A 15,212-nucleotide genomic window follows, 5' to 3' on the forward strand; every position below is an offset into this window, starting at 1 on the left:
ACAGTCCTTCCCTTTAAGCGACCACGTTTACAGTGTAGAACACAATCGTATCCTGGATAACCTTGTGGATGTTCGCCGCCGCCGCGATGCCCTCGTCCAACTTCGGCTTCGGGGTAGCGAAGTTGAAGTTCTTCGCTGCTGCCGCGCTGAACGTATCGTGGTCGAATTCCAACAGCGCCAGACTAGCGATAACGATGGCTGAAAAGCCGTTCGCCTTGAACACGGGCTCTTTCTCTTGGAGGTGTTTAGTCGCGTTCGGGATGCTGACGTTGACTATTCGCAGCGAGTGTTAGCATTTTGTCTGTGCTGGAAGGACCGTGATAACTCACCAGTCGCTACGACCGTGTTGATCAGATCGGTAGTATCCTTGATGGAGAATGGCGGCAGAGCCAGGGTTGCTCGTCGGAACCCTTCGCGGTTGACTTCGTGGATCTTCGCTACGCCCGCGAGCACTTCTTTGCCTTCGACAAAGGCGGTCTCGAAGGAGCCACCCTGAAAGGCTTGTACTTTCTGATCGAGCTCGAGAACAGCGCTGTGGATGTTGAACACCGACTGAATCACATCCTGCGCCGTAGGCAAGATTTCCGCAACAGGCGCACAGAAAGCGATGGCGGGGAGGAGAAGGAGGGGAAGTGAGAAGTGCATGATGTCGGTGAATATCTTGCGATTGAACCAATGGTCTAAAGCGGGTATGAGATGGTAAGAGCAAAACACGAGTCAGAATGATGCTGAGATGATAAAAAAAAGCAAATACCACATCCTCCAGCTTCCTATTATACACAAACCCCATGGTGTACGGTGGAGCCGAGGCTCACCGTGACATGTCGATCTGGCGTCAAAGTAAGCAATTCGCAGGTTAGCAACCCCAGCTACTGAAAGTATATTCCGCGCGGGCCTGTCGATCACGAACACCCTTCCCCGGATATGGCGCTGGGAACTAAGAACCTAGAACTCCTGCGTTCCGGCGACCCAAAGTATGATACGACCTTGTCTTGCTGGAAAGAGTATCCCATTTACTTTACTGAAGATGATCCGGAGACAGAAGTACGTTTTTCTAATTACAGATTTGAACAGCGAAATCACGATGTAACCCCTCCACTACCACTTCCACCACCGTGACTACTACCCCGATTCTCGCAAGTCTCAGTACCCCATTCCCATAATCTCCTTAGCAACACGCTCTCCACTCCGGATAGCTCCGTCCATATACCCAGTCCAATACGGACTCGTCTCCGTACCCGCAAAATGCAACCCCTCAGCCCTCATCGTCAGCGCCTGACCATACTTCGTGAGCACATTAGGCGGAGCAACCGCCACAGGTCCTCCTCTGGACCACTCCTCCAAGTCCCAGCGCTGCAACACAAACTCCGTGTTGGTCTTTGCTTCCTCGCCGAAATACCGCACGTAGTCTGACAGGATCTTCTCTTCGCATTCAGCGGGGCTGAGGGCGTCGAGCGCGCGCATCTCGTCGCCGAGCAGGAAGCCGAGGAGGGCGCCGAATTTGCTGTCTTCGGGTGTGGAGTCGAAGGTTACGCGTGTGGAACCGTTGTCGGAGAGGACTTGGGCGTTTAGGCCTTCGGTCTTGCGCCAGAAGGGCGTGGGGTAGATGGGGATGCCTTTGCCGATGGATGGCATCTTCATTGCTGAGTTGAGCTGTTGGCGGGCGGTGGGGAGGGCGGGTGAGAAGGTGATTTGACGGAGGAGGGGAGGCGCCATGGCGAGGACGACCTGCTTTGCGTGGACAGTGCCTGCTCGGGATACTACTTTGTAGCCGTTGGATGTCTTGGTGATGGTTGATACGGCGGCGTTCATGACGATGTGTTCGTGTCCGACCTTCTCGGCGAGTCGCTCTGGGATGAGTCCTGTCCCGCCTACGACTCGCTTCTCTTGAGCTCCGCCTTGGATGCCAATCAGTCGAGCCAGTGTTCCGACGTTGGTCTCGTTTCCGCCTGCTGCGATGTAGGAGACCACGTAGAGTACAGAGAGTTCTCGGGGTTCCGCAGCCCAGATGGCCTTGCTGGCTGTGGTCAAGACGAGGTCGGCGTCTGCATGGGGTGCTGCCTGATCGATGTACTGCTGGAACGTCATGCTGTCGAGTTCCTTAGCCTTGGGATGCGTCCAGGGTGCACTCGTATTGACTTCAGCTGCCCAGTCGTCCAGTTGCTTCTGCGCACTGGCAACCAGAGGGAGAGACTTCATGTCCACTGGTGGTGAACCACCAAGTGCCGGATCAGGAGTGTAAACTGTTCGAGTGCCGTTCCTCCACAAGATGGACTTCCCTTCGCTGTAGGTGTCGAATGTCTGCAGTCCCAGCTCGGAAATCATCTCCAGCACTTTGTCTTGCGTTGGACCAACGAACTCGGCGCCTACTTCGGTAACACCCCCGTTCTTCAGTGGATGGTTGTAGACTTTGCCGCCGACGCGGTCCCTGGCTTCAAGAACGATAACCGATTTGCCGCCGTGAAGAAGGTCTCGCGCTGCGGTAAGTCCGGAAAGTCCAGCACCTATCACGGCAACATCGACGGATTCGGGGACCGCTGTGGCAACTGCGTAGCTCGAAAGATAAGAGGAGAGCAGGAGGAGCATGGCGCTCTTCCCGATCCGGGAAGAAATGAACTGAGAATGCATACTGGCGGTAACGATTGTGGTGGAGATGGATGAGAAGCCGAGATATTTGCTGATGATGCCTAACATCGATGAGCAGCTTGCTCATATATACTGACTGCTCCATGCCTACGCGTTCAGGTGACCTTAGAACTATCCATGAGGCCTGAATCCCAGCCGTGGAAGTATGTCAGCGTCCGAATCCGACCAGAAGGGCCGTTACCTTCTGACTGTCAGTACATGCTCAGCCGCCGTGTGTTACCTTGCTAGCACACAAGGTCCTGCCTGACAAGAAGCATGTCCGCAATAGGTTATTCGCAAGGACCGCGCAATCAAGTAAGTGGTCAGCATAGCCAACTTGTTTCAATAGCGAAGCTTCTACATTCCGTTCGATCTGCTATGCCCAAGATAGGTAGGCAAGTTCCATGGTAATCTACATTTCGTCGGCTTCGGACGGGCGATGTTTCCGAAGCGGAGTGTGTACCCCAAATCCTTGTGGTTTCTGGAGTTGTCAGCTCGTGGCTGAATTTTGTGGAACCCGACATGCCTTCTAAGCCGCCTCTTCCTTTGTCATCGGCTCGAATGGGAAAGTCTTAAAGTAATCAACTCCATGTCGTACGATGGTGGCGGGGCAAATTCCGGCTGGCTACCACGAGGGAACTCGTAGATTGGGTATCATGCCGAACACCCTAGGTACAGATATCCGCTGCCTTGTTCCTTGCTGTTTATGAATAGGCAGTGGCTGCTACTTTGGCTATGGTATCTCGTGAATATGGTCGTAGAATGAAGATCCTTCTAACAGTCAATGTGTCCGTCATGTTGAAATTAGCGCGCACTTGTACTTTATCTACTCCCGCGTCTTCCTTTTTAGGGGAAACATTTTATTTCTCGCCAGCCCGTCAGATTCCGACTCATAGAATTGCATTCGCACACTGTTGTTCCTTCGGATTGCCGTCATGGTCCACGCGTACTCATCTTGATCGATGCTGACGGCTCGGTCCTTCTTCGGCCCAAGACTTCCGAGTCCCCCGAAACCTCCATTCATCTCGGACCGGTCAATGATCGATTCCGAAAACCGAAGCAACTTAGTTGGACGTTCACGACTGTTAATGAGGGAGTTTGCTGTCGATTGTTGCTGACGAAGTAGACCTGGGGTTGACGTAAGTTGAGCTATTTTTGGCAAGTCGGCGGCTTAGCGCAGGCGAGGAAGAAGCGAGATGAATAGTGTAGCTTCTTGGATATTGATGAAGTGTATACTAAACGAGGATGTGGATGCTGTTGTAAAGTCAGAAGTCAAAGTCAATGCTGAAACGAAGCAGCACGCTGAACGCCACCACATCGGGCATAATCATCTAGTGTACAATCGCGATATTTTTCCAAATGAGCGCACCCACTCTCCTTGTGGAGAGTCTCGTGAAGCCTGGGGATATCAAGAAGCAATTAGACACATACCCTGCCCTCTTCTTGTCGCCACAAGTCGTCTACCTTCTTCCTTCTGTAGACCCCACTCAGCGCGGGGTTGTCCGCCTATCAATCTCCGCTGCAATGTCGTCGTCCCACTCCGTGATAGTCTCTGGATCAACACAGTCCGAACATCGTTCGTCCAATGTGACTGTACACTGATATCCTGATTCTCTCAGACGTATGATTGTTGAACGTATGAGCCGCAGAATTGACCTGAACATCTTGTCCCTTTCCCCAGTCCTGACATGGGACATGTATACATTGACTTGTAGTTGTGTCAGCGTTCTCAATAGAAACAGTTCGTAGAGATGTAGCACGGTCTGCATGTTTCCTTCTTCTGTCGTCCCTGTCACGACCCCGATTTGACGTGTGACTTTGTTGATGAGCTCGCGGGGTTGCAATCCTGCATCAAAACGATCTCTGTCGAGTAGCGTCTTGATGGACTGATCGCCATCTACATGGAACGTGGTGTTCCGGTACCAAGATTCTCTGAGCTCATGCACTACTTCAGGACCGATGACACCGGCTCGCCAGTAGCGCTCTGGGCAAAGGTCGTCTTTGTCGGAATCCTCCGAGGCAAAGTATGCAGCGATAGGAGTCAGATGCAGTGTGCTCGTAGTCAAATACTCGTAGATCATGTCGCGCAATTCCCGTGGTAACTTTCCGTACATGGCAGGTCCAATAGTGCGGCAGACAGCGACATTGTATGCTTCTGTGGCTTCCTCGATATCCTTGCTGAAATCGCGCTCAACGCCCAGATTTGATTTGATACAATCGATACTAGGGGGCGGGAAACCATCCACGTCGGTGGTGAGACGAAGCATATCCTGAAGGCCTTTATGAAGACTGACGGATTGTTGGCACTGATCGAGCGCAGTTTGTTCGTACTCGTGCTGTAGTAACCTGTGTTTTGTTAGTACTGCTACCAAACTGCATTACACTCATGATACTCACTTGCGCAGCTGCTCCCAGCAGCTTTCGATCTCAGCTGATTTGACCATGAAAGGCGGGTAGGCCATGGCGGTGTTGCAAATTGTAATGTCCACGTAGCCAGAATTTGACTTGATTGAGGCCTGAGAGGTCAGGAGTGCAGGTGCGGTCGCAGATGTAAGACGGAATGACGATTATGGCGCACGGACCTACTTGCGCGTGTTCACGTGGCGGCTCCTCAATCATGCAAGAGTGAACGAGAACCAGGGCCAAATCTCAGCAAGCATGAGATGAATCCTTATCCTTCGAGACTACGACTTCGCAAGCTTCTCTAAAGCGTCTCCATCTACGCGCAAGCCCACCCATGCCGTCTTTCTCTGCGCACCTATGATCTCGCTCTCGTAGAACTTCAGACTAGGCTCATTCCAGTCCAGGCAGCTCCATTCGAGCCTCCTGCCCCCGACCTTGAGCACCTCTCCAGCGAGTTCCTTGAGAAGTCGCTTGCCATAGCCCTTCTTCCTGTAGCTCTCCTTGACGAACAGGTCTTCCAAGTAGATGCCTGGCACGCCTGTCCATGTGCTGTAGTTGTAGAAATATAGAGCCATGCCTGCTACTGTGCCGTCGGGGTCGCTGAGGAGGAGTGTACGGGCGAAGCCTTCAGAGAAGGTCGAGGTGGAAGGGTCGTAGTGTGCGAGGGTGCGCGTGAGGATTTCTTCAGTTGAGTCAACCTTGTCACTGGCGTTTTCGTAGAGCGCGAGTTCCTTGATAAGGGCTAGTATGGTAGGAACATCTGCACAGGCTGTTAGTAGGCTTTTACTGTAGGCTGGGGAAACTCTACCTTCACGGGTCGCGTGGCGAATTGTTGCGCTTGAAGATGCCATTGTGCTTGTCAAAACGTTGCTCGATGCACTGTGACGGTCAAAGTACGGTGCTGAGTGCTGCCTACTTTATGTACATGTAAGACGCGCCCTACAAATCGCGTTCCAAGTTTGTGGGGTAGTGCCCCGCCTCCAGGCTACGACACTTCCCGCTTTTGTCCTCTCGCAGCAGCACGTTTCCTCTTCCACTCATCCAATTCCCTGCGTATTGGGTGATCTTCTGGAAGCCGTTCGGCAAAGAAGGGAAAACGCATATATTCGCCCTCGGCATTCCGTGGCTGGACATGCTGTGATTTCTCCAGCAGATGCTTCTTGGGCGTCTTCGGGATCTTGCCTGTAGCATCAACACCCGCAAAGAGCGTTTCATCTGTAGGGACGTTGTAGAGGCTGGGTTTGATGTACTTCATAGGTTCGCCCCAGACTGCTTTCCATCGCTTCTGCTCGTCGTCGTACTCGACCTTGCAGCAGAGTATGAGGAGCTTTGTATACATGCGTTTCATGAACCTAGGGTTGATGGTATGCGGTCGCTGCACGCCTGCAGGCATATCTGCTCTGCTGGGCTTGTCTAAAGCGATACCTTCTTCTATTGTGCGGGCGAAGGACTCGTCTTCTGCGGCTGGCTCAGCACTCAACACTGAAGCGCGGCCTCTCCGTCTGACCAAATCGATCTTTCGGTCCCCAACAACCATGGCATGTATATTGTCCCACTCTTCGGTCGGTAATGGAGGAAGTAATCTCGTCATAGTCTCGGCATACCAGCGTCGGACATTGTTGACCGCGCGCTTGATCGGCATGGGCCGCTCCCAAACATTGTTGATAGGCGTCTTCATGGCTGGACGCTTGATCCCTCGGTGTATGGAGATGCCCTTCTGGCACTGCGACTTGAGGACGGCGCGCAATCGGGAGTAGCGGCTAGAGATGTTGATGGTATACTCGGTCTTGGAGGCGGCTTTGGGCGCATCGAAATACTGCAGATAGCGCTTGTTGCTGTAATAGAGCTTCTGCAGCGGTGCCTGCCCTGGCTCGACGGGCGTTGCGAGTGCGCCGCCGTCCATGATGTGGTCTGGCGTCAGCAACCTCTCCAGCAAGAGGTACTTCCTCCTTCCCATGCGCCCATAGGCGAAGAAGAGCACCTTTTGCAGACATGGTATCTCGCCCAGGTTGGCCCGGCGCAGGAAGTTCAGACCCTTCTGCCCTTTCCTGAGCATTGGTCGTGTGCGCTCATTGATAACCGCTATCTGCCGCCTCTTGAAGCTCCTGTGCTTGTACTTCTCGACGGCCTGGACGTCGAAGGACGCCGTCGCATTTTGCTTGGGCTGATAGGCCTTGAATCGGCTGACGATGTAGCGGCGGAAGTAGGTGCGGGCTGTCGCATCGGGCAGGTACGAAGCCTCACGCAGCAGGGCGCGCAGCAGATGGACTGGCCGCAGACGTGACGCGCTCTGCTGGAACGGCGTAGGCATGCGGGAGACAAGCCGGAAGGTAGCAGACGAGTCGTGGCCGTGCTCTGGGCGAGGAAACTCGGGCGGCGGCTGATTGGCCGCGACGCGTAGACGCGACCTCTGGAATCTCCACTCCTCTAGAGTCTCGACGAGCGACGGCACATTCACCCCCCGCCCACCCGCATATCAACATCGAGTCCTGATACGGCGCATATCGCCTATCGCATATCGCACCTTTCACCGAGGCTTCCGCTTACGGCCCACGGCTGCGCACCCCGACTGCACCTGCCCACGCTGCGCCCAGCCTCTGTCCGCGCCTGCCCCCATGATCGTTTGACCCGTACAGTCACCATACTATCACCACGCCCGCCAGCACTGCGCTGACATAATGCAAGTCGCGCGCACGTCGCTATCCTTTCCCGCAGGTTCGCCGCCCCAGTCGGCCATGTACGCGAACTCTCCCCACAGCCAGGGACTCATGGCTGCGCCCGCTGGCTTCAACCGGTCCTTTTCCGACATGAACGGCTACCAGCAGCACGCCATGGAGAAGCCCCAGATATACACCGTATGCACCACCACCACCGCATCTGCGCAGTCGCACCAAGTCGCTGACAATCTAGGCTGTTTACTCGGGCGTCTCTGTCTACGAAATGGAAGTCAATCGGGTCGCTGTTATGCGCCGACGCTCTGACGGCTGGCTCAATGCCACCCAGATCCTCAAGGTGGCTGGCGTTGACAAAGGAAAGCGCACCAAGGTCCTCGAGAAGGAGATACTCAACGGCGAACACGAAAAGGTCCAGGGCGGCTACGGCAAGTACCAGGGCACATGGATCTGCTACCGCCGCGGCAGAGAGTTTTGTCGCCAGTACGGTGTCGAGGATGTCTTGCGACCGCTGCTGGACTACGATGTCAGCGTCGATGGTAACCAGGGACAGGGCCAGGGCATCGAGACGCCCACGAAAGAGCAGGCCATGGCAGCAAACAGGAAGCGCTTCTACACCCAGAGCATGGACGGCCGCACTACTAGCCAGAGTGTCGGCGGTACCTTTTTCAGCAACATCTCCTCGACAGCCACCAGCGCACTTGCCGCCATGAACAAGGTCGCGCGACTCAACTCACCCGCACCGCGACCCGCTTCCTCCTCGCAGGGCCGGAGAAGCATGGCACGGCCGTCACAAGGACCCCTCGCCAGCCAAGAATCGTTCCGCACCAGCAGCCAGCAAAGCGTAGCATCGGAGCGTAGTTTCAGCGGGCAGAACGGACACACCGACTCAGCATATGGCACAGGCCTTGAAGACCCGCAAGAGCCGCCAAGGAAGCGCATGCGAACGTCCCAAGATGAATCCTACTCACAACCCAACGGCGCAGACATGTCTATGCGCGATCTTGGCTCGCCGACAGAACCAAGCGAGAGCTTCTACCAACATCAGACTGGACAGCGCATTGCACTTCCCGACGGCGAGGTTCCCTCGGCCCTGCCACCTCTACCGCACCCCGACACCAAGCACAACGAAGAGAAGCAAGCCATGCTTACGGATCTATTCGCGGATCAGACTAGGACAGACTTCACGAACCATCCAGCCATACTTCACCTCTCTGGCGCAGATCTGGACATGCCAATTGACAACACCTCAAATACAGCTCTACATTGGGCCGCGACACTGGCACGAGTGTCCTTGATGAGGCTGTTAGTTTCCAAAGGAGCCAACATGTTCAGAGGAAATGCCTCAGGTCAAACACCACTCATGAGTGCAGTCTCTGTCAACAACAGCCTGGACCACAGCTGCTTCCCGGAAACACTCGAGATCTTGGCGCCACTTATCGAGCTCCGCGACTCGCAGGGACGGACGATACTGCATCACATCGCGGTGACCTGTGCCATAAAAGGGCGCGCGGCCTCCAGCAAGTACTACCTCGAAGCACTTCTTGAGTATCTCGTACGCAGCAACATTGGCGCCAACCAGGTGCCTTCTTTCCACGACACCAGCAACTACCCGAAACCAATAGGATTGATGAGGTTTATGCAAGAGATGGTAAATGCACGCGACAAAGCCGGCAATACAGCTCTCAACCTCGCAGCGAGGATAGGCAATCGCAACATCATCTCTCAGCTCATGGAAGTTCAGGCGGACCCGACCATACCCAATCACAAAGGCACGAGACCGATCGACTTTGGTGTTGGCAGCGATCTCGGCGACGGCGAAGTCATAATTGCGGCAAATAGCCCCAGCAAGGGCAAGGCGCCCTTGAGCAAGGTCGAAGAGACTAGCCGAGAGATACAACCCTGTAAGTTGACACTCGTATCTATTACAAGAAATCCGCTAATATGGTCACAGTGATGAATGGCATTCTCCAGTCAGCTTCAATGCAGTTCACGCAAGAAGCGCGTCTGAAACAAGACACCATAGATCAAACAAATGAGCTGATCACCCAACTATCTGCTCAACAGAAGCAGGAGCAACAAAGGCTGGAGTCACTACGTGCTAGGTTACGTTTACGACAAGATCGCGCTAAGCGGATATCGAATCTGAAGCGTTGGCTTGAGCCGCAACGGCACATGCTCTCCGTCAATGCAGGGGACATCGATTTGCATGAGAAGAAGAGGATAGGATACGCCGATGCGGAAGGTGCAGGCATGCTCATCAAGGAAGACGACTTGCCTTACGAGCTCCGCCAAGCAGGCGACCATCTGGATTGCCGCGCATCAGATGGAGCCCCCTATCTGTCGACAACCATTCCACTGGATCCCGCAACGCTCAAACAGGTATCGCATCAGCCACAATATCAGGCCTATGCAGTCCAGCAACTCCCCGCCGCCTCCGTCCTCCAACAACGACTTCACACCTACACGAACGCGAACGGTGCACTACTCAAACGAAGTAAGATGCTGAAAGAGAAGGACGGGCAGCTTGAGATGATGTACCGCAAGGTCGTCAGTCTTTGTACAAAGGTAGAAGAGAACAGGATTGAAGAGTGTCTCGAAGGCCTGGTGGCGGCTCTGGACAGCGAAGAAGGCGAGGGTGTGGAGGTTGGCCGTGTCAGGGAATTTCTGAGGAAAGTCGAGGGCGTTGAGTAAGAATTGTCAACAATTGACACATGCCGTTGGTTTGGCCAACAATGGATCTGGAATTTGCGTCACACACTGATGGTCATGCCGGCGAGCGGACATTCTGGCGTTGAGGGGTATCAGGATGAGACGGTTATAAACCTGCTTGCCTAGGCATGTATTGTAGCGCTTCAGTGCGGTTATCCTATTGGCGTATTATCTGGATTCGGTCCGAGAGGCGAATGCCACGAGTTTGCGTAACGCCCTTGTCAATACTATAATACTTTACGACTTTTACGCCTTATCGTTGTTGGCGATTGCGTAAGCCCAGGCAGCAGTCTGAGCTAAGTGGAATGACTCTGTCTCGATGCGCTAGACACATGCAGTGGAAGCGAGCCGCTACTGCCAGCCGTGTACGAGCAAACGTCAGCTCCTTGAACGCTCCTACCTTCCTACACCACAATTCCTGCCAGACATCATGAACACTCACCTCACCGAACAGCCTTTCCGCCTTCTTGATCTACCACGCGAGCTACGAGACAATGTCTACGAATTTGCGCTGGGCTTCGATAGCTTTCAAACAGCTCCCTATACTATCCACGAATACTCAAACCTGCATGCGGAGGCACCCATAGTAAAGCAGCGACGTCTTAGCACTAATATAAATTTTTTGCAATACACAAATAATTCTAGCTTTTAACACTTTTTTCTATAAATAAATTTACAAAAAAATAGACTCTCTACCTATCTATAAGTTATAAAAAGCTTAACTAATAGTTTTAGGCTAAAAGACTTAAAGATAAGCTATAAATAAAAAAAATTTTAATAAATTATTAGAAGATACTTCTATAATAAAAACTATAAAACTTTATAAGCTTTTTTAAGTTTAAAGATATAGCTAAAGCTATAAAATTTAGTTATAATAGTAAGAAAAAAATTTATAGATATACTTTAAGTTAAAATACTATTTTAATCTTTACTTTTTTCTTTTATACTTTATTACTTAGAACTCTAAATTAATACTTTTTTTTATTTTACTACTTTTACTAACTTTAAAGCTTTAAAATAACTATATTTAATAATATTTACTAAATTTATTTTTTTACTAATACTTTTAGTAGTTTTAAAACTATACTAATAAATAGTATTAATTACTTAGCTAACTTTGTTAATAAAAAGCTTTATAAGCTAAGCTTTTTTTATATAGTTAAGCTAAATAGTAATTTAGTAGTAGAAGTTATACTAGTAAGTATAATTAATACTATTATATTTACTAATAGTAAAATATTCTAGACTAAAGTTAACTACTTAAAAGCTTTTTATTTTTTAATAGTAGCTCTTATAAAACTTTAAAATATAATTAAAATTAATAATAGTAATATTATACTAGTAAAGCTATATATTAGTTAATAAATTAATATAATTATAAAAATATAAAAAAAAGTTAAGTTTAATATTAAGATATAAGTAAGTAAAAAAGTATTTATAAATATACTATTTAGTAATAAAAACTTTACTTAAATATTAAAAGTATTAAGTAAAATTACTTTAGTCTTAATAGTTAAGCGTGTATAGAATTAAAAATAGTAGTAGTAGTAAATAATAATAATAAAAAAAGCTTTACTAGGCATAATTTTATATTATATATTACTATAAGAAACTAAAAAAATAAATTATTAAATTTAATTAAAATTAAAATAAATATAGACAACATTACTCTAATACTAGAGTACTAATGCAATGCAACCTTAGTACTAGTATACTCCTCGCAAACAAGCAGATATATAACGAAGCAAAGCCTCTCCTGTTAAACCGAAACCCTTTCGTGCGCGTCGAGGTTCGGACTGCCAATATACAAGACTGGTTCCACGGGCCCTGCCAACCGATCCACATCTTTTCCATCAGCCACACTGGTGGCTGCATACCAGAGCCACACCCCAGTTTGAGCGAAGAAGAACCAAATGTCTTCCCGCATTGTGAGATGGACCTCGTCTTTCAGCTCGACCAGTTTCTTCGATTGCGTCGCTCCTTAACAACCAGGATAGTGATGCTGTTGTCGGACCTGAGCGAGTTCTGCAAGAGATTGGAGACTGAAAGGATGTACCATGGCCACATGAAAATACCAGATAGGGGGGTAAAGTTACACGCCACACTGAACGCAGGTACGAACACTGATGAGGAAGGAAATTGCGAGGTTCCTTCACGGCGTATACAAGAACAGCTATTACAACCCATACGAGATGGCATCCGTGGCTGCGCCCGTCTCACGATTGAAGGCTGCACTCATGAGGATCTTCTACAAGACACGATACAAATCGTCAATCAACCACACTGGCCCGATGCTCATGCTCTCCTCACTGAGCTTTCGATACACAGAGAACGCGCCAACGACGCTGAGCATGCCAAGAATGACCTGTCTTGCGTAGCCGCCTGCACAAAAGGTATCAGCGTAATCGACCGTCTATCCAATCTATATACGCGTTTCGTTGAACGACGACTCCCTACCTACATCAGCGCCGTTTTGGACGAAGTAAAAGAATATTCCTATCACTTCCACATCACCATCGCCCGCTGCCTACTCACTCAGCTCAACCAGCTCTCCCTTTCAGAAAATGCCCGTCGAAGGAGTTCAGAGGAGCTATTTGAGGAGCTATCTACCATCTACGCAGATGTGTTCCACATCCTCCAATACATCGTGCAAGGCGAATTCCACAGACACGGCAGAGCACCCGGAGTTCATTGGTTTCCCGACTTCTCGTACCGACCCTGCTGTTTTCCGTGCCAGGAGTCATACTACCTACTCGCGTCGGCTGGACGCATCGTCCTGGAAAATGCGGATGTGAATGCGGATGCGAGATTCCCAAGACGTCAGACCCGGAAGCAATTCATCAAGGAAACAAGGGCATATTTGCGCAAGGCTTGGGAGACAAGCTGGAAGAACGAGGTATATATAGAGGAGAGGAGACGGTTCGAGCGGATTGCGGGTGTGGGTGTGGAGGTAGATCCGTGGTCGGTGCAGAAGAGGTCTAAGTGGGTTGCACCTTCGAGTTCAGGGCGCGGCCCTCGTAGTTGTTGTTCACCTGGACAACGATGGAGGGTAAACAGAGGAGACGGTTCGAGCGGATTGCGGGTGTGGAGGTAGATCCGTGGGAGGTTGATGGTCAGATGGGGTTGCAATCGTTGTTCATCAAGTCGTACAGAGAGTGTTACTAATGTTTCTCATTTATCGCTAACCCCGATTCTCAACCTTGAACTAATACAAATGTAAAGTAATCAGACACATTCACATGTAGACTTCCGCATCTACCGATCACGAGCCTCCCATACTGCGGTTCCGCCCTCAGCACTAGGTCAAGCAGCCTATTTCTGATGCTGATAATTAGACATGTTCATCAACACCTCCGCAGCAGCCTGGTCAGTCATATCCTTAGTCGTCCTCTTCGGGGTCTTCTTATCCACGGCCCCCCGGGTCCTCTTCGGAGTCTTCTTAGCAGTATCCTTGGCCACCTTCTTGGTAGGTGCCTTAGTAGGATCAGTAGCCTTCCACGCACTCTTAGCCGCCTTGAGATTTTTCTTCGCTTCACTCTTCTGGTTCTGCTGCTGCTTGTATTCGGCCGCGTTGAGAGTTTTCTTCGATTCACTTCTCCTATTCTGCTGCTGCTTATATTCTGCCTCTCTCACGGCCATCTGGTGTGCTCTCAACAAACAGTCTGCACAAGGCCCCCGCGACAGTGTGTGATCGTCTCTGAAAATTAGTCCGGGACATTTGGTGGCGACGCGAGTTATTCCCGATATTGGTACGCTAGACGCTGCACATGGAATTATTTGTACATGTTCTTGGAGGTACGGTGCGTGGTCTGGCCCACATTGCCTGCAATCGGGACAGGTTTGGACGCGGATGCCTGTACACATGTGTGGATTATGGTGGGTAGATGTGCTGGTTCGTGGGTTTGGTGGACACCCGGCTTTGATACTGCTGAACTGGGGTATAGGTGGGGTGTTGAGCTTGTTGGAAGTAGGGTGGCTAGGTACGTGGTCGATGTCAAATCGATGTGTTTAGTTGGAGTAATTTAGTATAATGCTTTCTTGATCGGTAGTTCTGTATATATGAGGAAGTGGATATTCATGGGACTCGAGAGCGGTTTATATCTTACAGGTACGCTGGAATTCACATCCCTATGCTTGAAGAACTACTAAATGAAATCGCAACATCACAATACACATGTAGCCCTTCCGCAAGTCAAGCAGCACCGGCATTTCCATCACCAATCCCGCCCTTCTGATCTCCCCACAACTCCTTCCTCTTGGTCTTCACATCCTTGTCAAACCTCTCCTTCGCCAGCCTCATTCTTTCCAGTCTCAGTTCGTTCGGCGTCATTTTCCCTTCTGCCTTCCTCTGTTCAAATGTCTTCCGCGATCTACAGACTGCACAGTCCCCTTTCTTTCCAATCTGATCGCGCATGATGGATTCGCATTTAGGCCTTGAGGGTTCCTTTTCTGTTATTGAGTTGATGAAGGCTGGACATCGGATCCATTTTGTACCGCCTTGGAGGTAGGGGTCGTGGCCTTTGCCGCATTGCCCGCAGTCGGGGCAGGCTTCGCTGTTGACGCCGATGCACATGGTTGGTAGAGGCGAGGTATGATGAAGTAGCGGGCGATCGCTTGTTGGTCCGGTGTTAAGGTGGCTTCTGCGAAGCTTATTTGGCGGTAAAGCTGGGAATTTCGGATTTGGTAGAGCTTCTGTACAGTTCCCGGCTGTTTGGTTTAATCCTAGGCGATGGGTGTAGGCGCAGTGGTTAAGTCTGATTATATCTGCATACTCCCAGAGAGCTAAATTTATGGTCAGCG

General features: G+C 50.7%; 7 protein-coding genes across 7 annotated transcripts; 1 reads left to right on the forward strand and 6 right to left on the reverse strand.

Annotated features, from left to right (window-relative positions):
- Positions 1 to 13: 13 nt before the first annotated feature.
- On the reverse strand, positions 14 to 645 carry J4E93_003489 (uncharacterized protein; the record flags this gene model as incomplete). Its single annotated transcript, XM_049341425.1, has 2 exons — positions 14 to 273; positions 330 to 645. The coding sequence occupies 2 exons, from the start codon at positions 643 to 645 to the stop codon at positions 14 to 16; spliced, it is 576 nt and encodes a 191-aa protein (XP_049200930.1).
- Positions 646 to 1,143: 498 nt separating this feature from the next.
- On the reverse strand, positions 1,144 to 2,628 carry J4E93_003490 (uncharacterized protein; the record flags this gene model as incomplete). The annotated part of the gene is made up of 1 exon (XM_049341426.1): positions 1,144 to 2,628. The coding sequence occupies one exon, from the start codon at positions 2,626 to 2,628 to the stop codon at positions 1,144 to 1,146; it is 1,485 nt and encodes a 494-aa protein (XP_049200931.1).
- Positions 2,629 to 4,112: 1,484 nt separating this feature from the next.
- On the reverse strand, positions 4,113 to 5,087 carry J4E93_003491 (uncharacterized protein; the record flags this gene model as incomplete). The annotated part of the gene is made up of 2 exons (XM_049341427.1): positions 4,113 to 4,971; positions 5,023 to 5,087. The coding sequence occupies 2 exons, from the start codon at positions 5,085 to 5,087 to the stop codon at positions 4,113 to 4,115; spliced, it is 924 nt and encodes a 307-aa protein (XP_049200932.1).
- Positions 5,088 to 5,309: 222 nt separating this feature from the next.
- Positions 5,310 to 5,879, reverse strand: J4E93_003492 (uncharacterized protein; the record flags this gene model as incomplete). Its single annotated transcript, XM_049341428.1, has 2 exons — positions 5,310 to 5,788; positions 5,837 to 5,879. The coding sequence occupies 2 exons, from the start codon at positions 5,877 to 5,879 to the stop codon at positions 5,310 to 5,312; spliced, it is 522 nt and encodes a 173-aa protein (XP_049200933.1).
- A 134-nt stretch (positions 5,880 to 6,013) lies between these two features.
- J4E93_003493 (uncharacterized protein) lies at positions 6,014 to 7,339 on the reverse strand (the record flags this gene model as incomplete). The annotated part of the gene is made up of 1 exon (XM_049341429.1): positions 6,014 to 7,339. One exon carries the CDS (start codon positions 7,337 to 7,339, stop codon positions 6,014 to 6,016), a length of 1,326 nt encoding a protein of 441 aa, XP_049200934.1.
- Positions 7,340 to 7,763: 424 nt separating this feature from the next.
- J4E93_003494 (uncharacterized protein) lies at positions 7,764 to 10,394 on the forward strand (the record flags this gene model as incomplete). The annotated part of the gene is made up of 3 exons (XM_049341430.1): positions 7,764 to 7,883; positions 7,939 to 9,604; positions 9,655 to 10,394. The coding sequence occupies 3 exons, from the start codon at positions 7,764 to 7,766 to the stop codon at positions 10,392 to 10,394; spliced, it is 2,526 nt and encodes an 841-aa protein (XP_049200935.1).
- A 3,330-nt stretch (positions 10,395 to 13,724) lies between these two features.
- On the reverse strand, positions 13,725 to 14,051 carry J4E93_003495 (uncharacterized protein; the record flags this gene model as incomplete). The annotated part of the gene is made up of 2 exons (XM_049341431.1): positions 13,725 to 14,015; positions 14,046 to 14,051. 2 exons carry the CDS (start codon positions 14,049 to 14,051, stop codon positions 13,725 to 13,727), a joined length of 297 nt encoding a protein of 98 aa, XP_049200936.1.
- Positions 14,052 to 15,212: the final 1,161 nt, after the last annotated feature.

The sequence above is a fragment of the Alternaria ventricosa genome (assembly GCF_023758065.1).
Source record: "Alternaria ventricosa strain BMP 2768 chromosome Unknown scaffold_5, whole genome shotgun sequence".
Lineage (NCBI taxonomy): Eukaryota > Fungi > Ascomycota > Dothideomycetes > Pleosporales > Pleosporaceae > Alternaria > Alternaria ventricosa.